Source organism: Capricornis sumatraensis, chromosome 3 (genome assembly GCF_032405125.1).
Source record: "Capricornis sumatraensis isolate serow.1 chromosome 3, serow.2, whole genome shotgun sequence".
Taxonomy (NCBI): domain Eukaryota; kingdom Metazoa; phylum Chordata; class Mammalia; order Artiodactyla; family Bovidae; genus Capricornis; species Capricornis sumatraensis.
In genome coordinates, this window is record NC_091071.1 from 76,177,467 (window position 1) to 76,190,311 (window position 12,845).

The 12,845-nt window shown below is 39.5% G+C and overlaps 1 protein-coding gene across 2 annotated transcripts in view; it reads left to right on the forward strand.

Annotated features, from left to right (window-relative positions):
• The window catches only part of GRB14 (growth factor receptor bound protein 14), a 123,268-nt gene that overhangs the window by 63,365 nt on the left and 47,058 nt on the right, over positions 1–12,845 (forward strand). For both annotated transcript variants that reach the window (XM_068967291.1, XM_068967292.1), the window contains one exon: positions 11,705–11,861. In XM_068967291.1, the coding sequence (XP_068823392.1) occupies positions 11,705–11,861 (157 nt within the window). The remainder of the gene's footprint in view (positions 1–11,704; positions 11,862–12,845) is intronic.

Here is a 12,845-nt window from a genome sequence, read left to right on the forward strand (position 1 = left end):
CATACACCAATAGAAATAAAAGCAGCTATACTGTGTTCAGCACTAATTACATGGTCTCTTTAATCCTCTTAAGAACCCTAAAGGAGTGGTGGGCAAACCCAGTCTGGGATGAGAAAAGTGAGGCTTGGAGAAGTTACCCAAAGCACAGTGCTAATGAATGATGAGGCAGGACTGAGCCCAGGTGAGCCCTGCCTGCACAGGGACTGCCTGTCAGAATTGATTGGCGCATGCAGGCTGCAGAGTGGGCTCCTCCCTGCAGCTGCCAAGCTCTTGCCTCTCACCTGAAGTCTGTGCTGAACTGTGCTTAGTTGCTCAGTCATGTCCAGCTCTTTGCAGCCCCATGGACTGTAGCCTGCCAGGTTCTTCTGTCCATGGGGATCTCCAGGCAAGAATACTGGAGTGGGTTGACATGCCCTCCTCCCAGAATTTTCCCAACCCAGTGCTTGAACCCAGGTCTCCCGCATTGCAAGCAGATTCTTTGCTGTCTGACAGGTGGATTATTTGCCATCTGAGCCACCAAGGAAGTCCAGGAATACTGGAGTGGGTAGCGAATTCCTTCTCCCAGGATCTTCCCAACCCAGAAATCGAACTGGGGTCTCCTGCCTCACAGGTGGATTCTTTACCAGCAGAGCTGCCAGGAAGCCCACCTGTAGTCTACTCATTGGACAAATCTCACCTTTTTTTTTCTCTAATCACTCTTTCTTTTGCCCTCTTAGCTATTTTTTCCTTGATGTGCACTCAATCTTGCCTTAAAGATATAGTGATCAAACCATATGAGAGAGTTCATTGGACCTCAGTAGAAATCTCTTGGGACTTATTTTGCTTTCAAAAATGTATAATAGTAGTCACTATTATGAACAGACTGCTATGAGTTTGCTGTCACTTTGCCCATTTTACAGGATGAGGAATCTAAGACTCATAGTTGATAAGCTGGTGGTCTAGGATCTGATCACAGAGCAGATTTTTGGAGTCCACTAATGGCCTCAAGCACCTGGTCTGAACCTCTGCATGAATGAGGGCCATACCTCATATTAGTTTGCAAACTAGAATGTCTGGTCCACTTTTGGCAATGAAAGCAGATTAAAAATAGCTGGGCTGATTAACAGTCTAAGACTCTTGCTCAGGGCCGGTCTTAGGGCTGACTCTCCTGGCCATGCCTCAGCACCCTAAGCCAAATCTAAAAAAATAAGAATCTCTTTTTGGCAGAAAACAAGAAGTAAGACTTTTGGTTATTTCAGTTATTAAGCTCTCTGAAAGGATAAAGATTTTTCTACTCCCATAGGATATTAAAAATGCTTGCTCTTAAGACAGTTTCAAAAGAGGGATTAAAAAACCATTTTGGCAAAACAGCATTGTCCTGTGTTGTTTATAGCTTCCTAATTGGACTTCACATTTGGATATACACATTCAGTTGTGTCTGTGAAGATACCAGGAGTTTTATTTTATAGTTTCAGAAGTCAAATTAGTTGGGGTAGTTTTATCAGGATTTGAAGAAAAATTTTGCCATGATCATTCAAAAATTTTGCCATGATCAGCTTGAGTTCCAGGAAAGGGGACTTTATATTATATACCACCCGAAGTGACATGTATATATATATAAAAATATATACACACCACCCTCCACCCCATCCGTAACACTTCTTATTAAAAATTTAGACATGATTTATCTTAAAAATTCAAAAAGTTCAGAATGTTTAAAAATTGATTTAAATTTGTTAGAAGCTTACAACTATTTTAAGCAGGACCTCTATAGGGTTAATAATAGTAAAAGTGAAAAAAGTAAAAGTTACTCAGTCGTGTCCAGCTCTTTGTGACCCCATGGACTATACAGTCCATGGAATTCTCCAGATTAGAATACTGGAATGGGTAGCCTTTTCCTTCTCCAGGGGATCTTCCCAAGCCAGAGACTGAACCCAGATCTCCCACACTGCAGGCAGACTCTTTATCAACTGAGCACCAGAGAAGCCCAATAATAATAAAGCAATATTAAATATTAAAGGGCTAACAAAATTAAAACAACTTTCAAAGCATCCTGTTTTATTTGCACCAAGAAATAAAGACTCCCTCTGCTGGCTGTTTCTGAATATGCCTTTTTTTTTTTTTTTCTTTCCTGGCAAGTTGTGCTGAAAAATGTGAAACACAAAGAATAACTTTTTTGACATTCAGAAAGCTGGGTGCTTTGAGCCATATTTGCATATGGTTGCATATTTGGGTTTTCAATTATCTAATGTGTTTATCCAAGATGTCTTGTCAAAACAGCACCGCAAAGTTGGGTAAGCAGATTGGAAAGACCAGGTAGGAATCCAGAGATAGGTTCCCTGGTAGGTTCTGCCAGTGAGCAGATGGATCCCCTGGCAAGTCAGGCTCTCTTCAGTCTCAGCTTCTTCACTTGTAAAATGAGATGATTTCAGTGGGTGTTTCTAAGAGTCCTGGCAGCCTTAAGTATTTTATAATTCTAACAGTATTGCTGCCATTTTTTTTTTATAGGAATGTACTTGTACTTAGTCACTCAGCTGTGTTCGACTCTTTGCAGCCACATGGACTATAGCCATCCCAGGTTCCTCTGTCCATGGGATTCTCCAGGCAAGAACACTGGAGTGGGTTGCCATTTCCTACCCCATTTTAAGGAACTATACATGTTTTATACTGATACACATGCTTTGCACTGATAGAAAAGAAATATTTAGAAAAGTGAGAAAAAGGTAAAATTATAAAAAATAGATATAAATCAGTTTTCCCTAGTGCTATCACAATATGGGAATGTTAGGTCTAGAAAGTGATATGCATGCTGTTAAAAGTTCATGAAATAATACCCACAGGTGTATCAGAAGACTGAATATCACATATTTCATTGATTCTCTGGCACCCTACATCACAAAAAGTATCATTATCTTATATGCTTCCAATTAAACTATGCCATAACCATTGATGATAAGTTACACCTAAGGTTCAGAGAAGTTAAATGTGAGAAGATGTGCTTTTGAAAATCACTGAAACAGGAAGGTTCTAAAAGTGCTTCGGTTGATGCCAGGTGGCTCAAAAATTTACAGCAAAAAGTCTGATGGGTCCTGGGCTCTGATAAATATTCTCTTTCCTCTCCTCATGTTTTCTCCCCTTTTCTAAACTCTTCTCCCCTTGCCCCTCCCCTACTTGTCCTTCTTCCTCACTGTGAGAAACAGTTATTAACTTTTTTGCTTAGGCATGTCTTATGGTTATTCTGGGAACAAACGACTGCTGAAAAACTGAAATGAGATACTGGAATAACATTGTGTCCAACATAAGCATGACCAGTGGTTTTCTGCTTTAAATATGAATAAGCATTAGCACTTGTGAAGGTTTTTTTTTTTTTCACTTCAAAGATGAATTAGTCAGCACTGGCATCGTCACAGGAATTACATGAGTTTTAAAAACACTGAGGCTTCAGAGAACACTCCTTTGATGAAGTTACTGGGAACATTAGAGTGGGATTTGTGCTTTGACCCTCTTTATTATTTGTGTTGGATTTAGGTCCTAAAATAACATGAATATATTCATATGTATATGTGTGTGTCCACGGTTTGGGATATTTTTAGACTTAATTTTAATGTTTACTTTCTTTTATAATGAAATTGGAGCTGTTTCTTTTGCCCTTTTTCCTACCACATAACAGAGCACACTGAAAGGGCTTCTGATATCTTGCTTTATAAAATTGGACACCTGCTTGAGTTAGGGTCTTTTTTGCCATCCTTGAGGGAGAAGGAAAGTCTGAGGAATGAGCAATTTGCCTGGCTCTTGGCCTGAGAAGGAGAGCAGAAAGGATCAGAACAGAGAAGAGCAAAGGGGCTTGAAGGAGAGTTTCTGGGCCCCTCTTTGCCTGCAGACACGCTTTCTTCTCTTGGTTGGAAGCCTAGACATGGCATGATTCTCCAGTGTCACTGATCCAGATTGTCAGGTGGGGCAGTGCTAACTCCCCTGCCATGCCAGGCTTGGGACATTTCCAGTAGTGAGGCCACACTGGGCCTCAGGCCCTGATGCTAGACGGGAAATGAATTCATACAGCAAAAACTTCATCCTGGCTTTCTGAATTCATATGAAACGCCCAGAAGATCTGTATGGATCCCCAGCCACACAGATGCTTTGACTCTGAGTTAGTTTATCTCTTTATCCCGGCACACACTCTAATGTTCCTGCTAAAATATGATGATGTAACCAAGTTGAGGATTTTTACAGAGGTGGTGTGGGGATGATCCACCTTGTGACCTTGAGGGATTGTGAGCTGACATTTAAAGAGCCTGGATCTTGTCAATGTATGGCAAAACCATTACAGTATTGTAAATTAAAATAAAGGAAAAAAAAAAAAAAAGAGCCTGGATCCATAGTTACTTGATGGAATGGCCTCATCAGACCCTGAGCTGTCCACCTCTGTTTTCAAATGTGAGAAAAAGAAAAAAAAAAATCAAAACTTTAATTTGGTTAATAAGCCAAATAGATTTTTCTGTTACTTGTAACTGAACTTGTTCCCAAATGATTAGATCGCCATGGGTTATTTATCATTCTCTTACCACTTGATAATCTTATTCTAGTAAAACTGTCTTTTTAAAACTTAATTATCTATTTCCAGCCATTGAAAAAAAGGTAGTTTGTCATCTGTGTATATTAAAAGGGATCCACTCTTGGGGTGCCCTCCTCGCTAGTTCGCACTGATGGAAACCAGTGTCCAGCAGTGCTGGGCCAGGATACTTCTTCCATAGGCCTGGGAACTCGGTCTCTGTCGTCTCACCTGAGTCTTCCGTCTCCTGTCTCATGCATAGTTTTTGCCTCTTCAGTCCAGGTATTTTTGCTCATGATATTTGTTCCACACATATGGTCTTTATTTTTTTTCAAATTCTCACAAAGTCCTAGAGATGTCATCTCATCCACCTTTGTTGAGTCTGCCGATTTCTTGAAAACTTCGCCTGTGTTTTCTCTTTGGTCTCATGTGGGCCCTTCCTTCCCTAGAAGTTTTTAAACCCTGTGAGGTTTCCAAGCTACTGTTTTGGAATCCCTAGTATTGTCTCCTACAGAGCCATTCATGATGGCATCAGTCATCGGTAAAGGAGTGTTTACCCTGTGCTAGGCGCTGTGCTGGCTGCTGGAGGAACATTGTGGGAATCACGTATTGACGTCATCCCTGGTGTCATGCAGCATGCTGAGTAGTGGAAGCTGATGCATAGTAATCACATAGTTGCACATATGCATACATGAAACAAAGGGCTGGGAGGAGCACTGAAAACTTCCCCACAGAATGGATGGTTTATCTGAGGGAGGAGAAGCAGAAGGTGGAGGGACAGTGTTTTAGGCAGTGGTAGTAAAAGGTGCAAAGGCCCCATGTCAGGAAGGGGCATGGCTGATTAAAGAAACTGAGAAACATATGATCAGAGGTAGAGAATAAGGGAAGGCTCATAGGGAATAAAATTGAAAGGGGCCACCGGAGTACGAAATGGACCCGTTTATGTCAGTCACTTCTTGTAATTCTGATACTGGTGACAGTCTCTGTTTTGAGTTAATATCTGATAGCTAATTGAACATGTAATGCTCATGCTCAAATAAAATATGTTGTTGAATGTCTCATCTAATGACAAGAATTTAAGTCCCTACTATCTGATTTCTCCAAACTATGTACTGTTTTGTTCTTAATAAATATTTGACAGCTAGTAAAATATGAAGGGTAGCAATAAGGAAGCAATAGCTTTTCTTGAACTGTTAGGATCTTTTGGAACAGTCTTTGTTTTTAAATATAATGTTTTGCTGGAGGTTTGGAAAAAGCAAGAATGAATATATTATTTGCCATTTCCTTCAAGGGAAAACACTGAGTTGCTTAATTCAAAATATCTGTCTCTTCTTATCTTAGGACGTTGCGTTCCTTATTTAGAAGAATGTAAAAATCCAGGGCTACTCTGACCTCTATATAAAAATATTTCACTGTTTTAGGTACATTGCCTATCTGTTAAAAATAATGGAGAAAAATATCTGAAGCATTAAAAGATATCTTTATAATCTGGCTTTACTTGGACGATAAAATTTTAAAGAGCAGTAGAAATAAGCTTTACTTTGGGACCTAGTTGAAATCAAATTTCTATGGACTTTACCTTGTTCCTTATTTTCTATTAATTATAAATAAACATATAATTAATAGGTACAATAAGTGCATTTATCTTTCTTTTGAAAAGTTAGGTAATTTTCATTCTAGTAAGATCTTGGTATTTAAATGATAGTGTTTAACATATTTAATTAAATATTACATGTGGTATTTAAGGGTGAAGTGAAGTCGCTCAGTCACGTCCGACTCTTTGTGACCCCCTGGACTGTAGCCTACCAGGCTCCTCCATCTGTGGGATTTTCCAGGCAAGAGTACTGGAATGGGTTGCCATTTCCTTCTCCAATTTAAGGGTACTTAATCTAAAAATCAAATTTAATTTTTTCCCAAAATAGAAACTTTGACACAGAAAATGGCCATATCCAGTGGTCTTTTTCCTTCTCTTTTGCTCATTCTTTCTTTTTTTTTAAAAAAAAGGTTTCTTGCTTCATCCTGTAGATTCTTGCTCATGTAGTTATGCTTAGTCTGTGCTTTTTTTTTACCTGCTGAGTGATTATCATCTTTTCCTCTTTTGTCTGAAGAAAAAAGCAATAAATGGGGGAAGGTTATCAAGTAGCTAGTTACTTACCAATGGGTCCAGTGCCCCTTTCTGCTCTGTGGTATTGCCAAATGACCAGATGACAATCATGAGTTTTTTCCCCATATTCTAGGATGAATCCAGTTGGGAAAGGAACTAGCCATCCTGTTCCATCACTTTTTTGAGACTTCAGGAAGGAGGAGAAAGGCTGACTGCTTAGCCTCTGCCCAGGGCTTTCCTGAGGCTTCGCACATAATCTGCTCTAAGAATCAGAATTTCCGGGGAAAATAACAGATGACTACTCTGTGTGCTTTGAGGGCAAAGCAGTATATATCAGATTGACTTTCAACTACAGTCCCTACTTTTTGGCAATAGCCTTTGTCTTATGTTTTAAGTCGTTCATCTGTTTTAGTCCCTAGGCTTTCAGATTTCTTTTCTGAAGTTAACCATTTCTTGCTCTTTGTATATTTGAACATTGTTGTGTCTACTGCTGTCAAAATGAGTTATGTTAATTTTTTAATCTCTTGCCTCCACTTATTTTTTTTTTATGAAGGGCCAGTCTAGGGGAGTTGGGGTGTAAAGTATATAAACTGCCGTGATAAGGATGTCAGCCATCCACATGCCAGCATGTCCTCTTGCAGGGGCTACTGGGTCTTTATATTACGTTTTCATTGCTGGATGCCACATGCTCCCAGAGCAGTTTAAACTGTAAACCACTCTAAAGGCCAAGGCTGCTCTTTCAAGATTACAGTGACACTTGAGGGCTTCCTCAACACAGCCTGTGTGTACATTGTTGGCTGTCCTCTGGAGCTGTCTCTGTTCATCTTGGTGGGATGTTGTAGACAGATCTTATCAATGCTTGTCTTCTTGCTAATCAAGTGTCTGCTCATTGATGAGACAAAGACAGTTCCTGTTCTTCTTTAGGGTTCCAGGAGGATTTCTTCTTGCTAATAAACAATTGCAAATGATCTCGTGGATCAATTGATATGACTTCTTTTTACCCCACCCCCCGTTTTTTTTTTTTACTTTATATAGAAAGTTGAGGATTTGGGCCACTGCATGGGCTTCCCTGATAGCTCAGCTGGTAAAGAATCTGCCTGCAATGCGGGAGTCCTGGGTTCGATCCCTGGGTTGGGAAGATCCCCTGGAGAAGGGAACGGCTAGCCACTCCAGTATTCTGGCCTGGAGAATTCCATGGACTGTATAGTCTACGGGGTCGTAAAGAGTTGGACACCATTGAGTGACTTTCACTCACTCACTCAATTGGAAATGTACAATATCCCTTTATTAAATATCATGATTATATGATCTCCATATCTCTCTGTTTTTATCTTTCAGTATGTGGAGGATTTAAATAGGATAGCACTGTTTTGCTCTAATGATTCTTAAGAGCAACCCTGCTATTTGGTTTTTGTATGATCACAAAAGTTTGTACCTTAGTTTAAATCTGTAGTAGTCATGTAGTTTCACTTATGACTTGATATTTTTCTTAAATAGGAAAGTTTAGTGTAGTAATAATATTGACAAGGGACATATTCAACCTACTAAAGAGTTAAGGGTTAGATTCTCTCTCCCCTTTTCATATATTTCAAGGAGAAATAAGTAGAAACAAAAATGAGACATTTTAACAAAGCCTCTCCATTGGTAGTATAAGGAGATTTCATGCAGGCTGTGTGTGTGCTAGAGTTTGGGCTTTATTCCCTGGGGCCCCACTTCCCTGGTTCTCTATTTCGCTTCATCTTTCAGATTTTCTTGACTCTGCTGCTGCTAAGTCGCTTCAGTCGTGTCCGACTCTGTGCAACCCCATAGACGGCAGCCCACCAGGCTCTCCCATCCCTGGGATTCTCCAGGCAAGAACACTGGAGTGGGTTGCCATTTCCTTCTTCAATGTGTGAAAGTGAAAAGTGAAAGTGAAGCCGCTCAGTCCTCTCCGACTCCTAGCGACCCCATGGACTGCAGCCTACCTAACTCACCATTAAATACTGGACTTTCTCAGGGTTCAGACCTAGATTCTTTTTTTCCCTCATGCTTCTTCCTTTTCTCCCTTGTCTGACTTATCCATGTCCACAAGTTTGTTTACCACCTGTAAGCTCAGTGATTCTTAAGTCAGTTCTGAACTTAGGGTCTTACAGCCCTCTTACGACCATCGTGTTTACGACTTGTTTCCTTAGGACCGTCCTCTCTGTTTGCTACTCCTGCCATCCCTGATTCTCTTAATCATTAGGACCTGCCAAGTTTCTTCTTGTCCCAGGGGCTTTGTATGACTTCACTTCTCTTATCCTGAAATGCTCTTACTCTCTTTTTGCCTGGTTGCTGCCCACTCCTTCTTCAGGTCTTCGCCTGAATATCACTTTCCCAGGGATGTCTTTTGGGTTTCTCTTAATTCCCATTTGATGACTGAGTAACATACTGCATTTTTATGTCCTACTTTCTGGTTATTGTTTTGTTTTGGATACTGCTTTCCCCACTGTGCTTCAGCTCTCTGAGGGCAACAGCCAACTCTTTCGCTGACGTACATGGGCATGCCCAGCCACTCAGTTGTGTCCAACTCTTTGTGACCCCATGGACTGTAGCCCGCTAGGCTCCTCTGTCCATGCGATTTTTGGAGTGGGTTGCCATTTCCTTCTCCAGGAGATCTTCCTGACCAAGGAACTGAGCCCACATTTCCTATGTCTTCTGCATTGACAGGTGTATTCTTTACCAGTGAACCACCTAGGAAGCGAGCCTTATATTAAAACACTTGGCAGAGGATGTGCACTTTGCATGGGGACTTTGCACAATGAGCTGCTTGGGTTAGGACAGTGAAGAGCCCCTGAATGACCTGATATGATCGGCTGTTAGAAAGTTTATTCCTCTAGCAGTATGGAGGAGTTAGAGAAGGTCCACGGCTAGAAGAAGGGGGATAAGTAGATGGATATCACCACTAGAAGTGTACATCCTCATAGCACACATATGATTAAAACACAAAACTTCAAAAGTTCCTTGGTCCAAGGGCGCAGGGTTATTCTCAGGACTCTTTTCATCTCTTGGTGTGATTTATTCCATGTGGGACCCTATTTTTTCCACAGTCTTTCTCTTTGTGAACCGTAGCAGCCACACCTACCCCTGCCCAGTGGAAAAGAATACCCACTTTATGATGTCCAGATTGGCCCTGATCAGCTCTGATTAGGTCATGTCCCCGTCTCTGAAAGAGTCATTGTTGCCGGGGAAACTCTGGGCGTTGATTGATCCATCTAGATAATATATTCTCTGTGGAGCTGAGGCAATCATGCAGTGGTAAACTGGCTCTAAAATTTTTTTTCTTTAAAAAAGACCTATTTGTGGCATTTGCTGTATTCTTGAGTATACATTCTCTCACCATGGCTGATTTCAAGATGCCTGGCTGGCCAAGTTCCTGAATGTTTAACAGTCAACTGTGACGAGCAAGTTTCAGCAGCTCCACTACTCTGTCTCTGAGCTGAAGGTAGAGCTGCCAGCATCACGGAGACTGATGGCACTGCCTCCTTAGGCAGTGGTTCTCTAAAAGCCAATCGGAATGCAGTTCAGTGAGGAGTCAGTGCCTGGTAGCCAATCCAGCCAATACAACTGTGCATAACTTATACTTTAATGTCCTTATTTTATTTTAAGAATTTTTTTTAAAGTTCTTATGTCATTTTCTTGAATAACATTTTAAGTACCTTATAATATTCCATTTTGTGAAAGTACTATTGTTTACCTCTTTTATTGTGGAATATTTAGGTTGATAGAACATACATAATGCTTTGCAGGACATATCTACAGCTATTTTCCCCACATTTAGGACAGATTTACTGAGATAGTTTGCCTAAGTGAAATTACTAAGTTGAAGAAATAGCCTCTCTCATGCTTTGAGACTTTCCAATAGATGTAAAAAATAGTTTTGCCAATTTATAACACTGTCATTGTAAGAGAGTAACTATTTCATTCCAGTCATTTTATGTAATTAGAAAAATAATCAATAGGAGAGAATTGATATATCATTTTAATTTTCATTTATCTAAATTGCTAAAAATGTTTAAATGTCGACATTTTTATAACAAGAATATTTCTTATATTGAGTTTTCTTATAACTTCCAGACATTTGTGTGTGTTGATCTTACTATACTATTTTCATAGGTATTTAGTTCATCATCAATAATTTAATTTATATATGACATACCATAGTTAATAGTGGAAATTCTAGCATGTAGCACAACTTGGTAAATGTTGAAGGGAGTGCTGTACATGAAACTTTCTCTGATTCTGTATGTTTTGGGGGTGACATAAGCTGCTGTAATAGATAAATACAAAGTCACAATAAGTTAGCAGTAAAAGTTAATTTCTTGCTCTTGTCAAAGTTCCTTGCAGGCATTACTAGTTGAGCACCTTTTATGTGGTCATTCAGAGACAAAGCCTCCTTCTGTCCCATAGCTCTGCTCTCCTCTTTAGGACTTTGTCATCATCTCCATTCAGTGAGCAGGTGGTGTAAGAGAATGGGGGACAGTATCTGGGACAGCTGTAGGGATTAGGCCTGGAAGTGTCACATTGCATGTACTTACATCCTATTGACCAAATCTCAATCCTGTGGACACAACTACTTGCAAGGAAGAAAAGAAAAAAAGGATTTTGTGAGCCTCTAGCCAGTCTTTGCCAAAGTTCCTATAAGCTGAAATAGAGAAATCTTTGCTGCTATTACAACTTGTGTATATCTGAGAATAAATCACCTGTGTTACTTGAATTATTTACAGATTAAAATATGGAATGGATAATTTTAAATGTTGATAAGAGGTGAATAGCATTTTAGTAGATCAGAGTAGTGGAAAATGACATTGAATGGTCATTGAATGGCCTGAAGTTTACACACTTAACAGATTGGAAGTGGTCAGACAGAGTGACTTTGACATGTTATAAACAAGTCTTGGATGGGCACCATTTGCTCCATATATAAGAAAATTAGATGTAAAATAGACTGTATGAGGAATTTGTAATTAACTCAACCAATAAGTTCAATGACTTATTAGAATGATGTTTTAAACAGACTATTCTAGCTCTTTTTTTTTTTTCTACATACACAGGTAATTAAAGTATACAGTGAAGATGAAACCAGCAGAGCTTTAGAGGTACCCAGTGACATAACTGCCCGAGATGTTTGCCAGCTGTTGATCCTGAAGAATCATTACATTGATGACCACAGCTGGACCCTTTTTGAGCACCTGCCCCATGTAGGTCTAGGTAAGGACACAAAATCATGGTCATATCATTGCTTTTATGTCCTTTATAATTTTGATCATATGGCAAAGCTTTGCTTCACTTATGGAAAGACAGAGGACAGTTATGAATCATCCTTTTCTTTGTTTTTGATTTTTGTTGGTGATGATTGAGAGAAAAATGAAGTAGCACTAGAATAGAAATAATAAGAATAAGAATAAGAATAAAAAATAAGAATAGAAATTAAGATAGAAGTATTACAAATTTACCACCTCTCATTGTTTCCATAATGATCTATGGAAATTTGGGAGCTAAACCATAGAGTCTAAGTTGATGGAAAGATACATTGCATAATAATTTTTAGTGTTCTTGCCTGGAGAATCCCAGGGATGGGGGAGCCTGGTGGGCTGCCATCTATGGGGTCACACAGAGTTGGACACGACTGAAGCGACTTAGCAGTAGCAGCAGCAGCACAAAGAAAATTTTTGAGAGGTTAGTAAAATATGCTGTAATGTGGGCTACATTTTGCATTAATTATAGCACAGCCATGGGAAATACCCACAGTGGTGTTTCACTTTATGCGAGTGTATACCCTAAATTTTTCTTAAAGAAATAAATAATTCCTTCACATTTGAAAGTCATAAACATAAAAAATAGTCTTATTTTCAGTTGGAAATGCATCGCTGTATTGTGAACTTGTAGAGGCTTTTCTTCTCAAACCTTTTAAAAACTCATAAACTATTTCCATTTTCCTGCTAGAATGGGACAGAATTCAACAACAATTTTGTCTCCCTTTTCTTATTTTTACAGATATTCCCACAATAGGTAGATGAGAAAGGAAGGAGTTTGTTAGGACAGTGCCATTTGATTCTTAGAGTTTTATATTAGTTTCCCTTGGCTACTGTAACAAATTAGCATAAACTTGGTGGCTTAAAACAACCAAAGTTTATTCCCTTACCATTCTGGAGGCCAGAAGTCTGAAATCAGAATCAGTGGGTTGGATTCAAG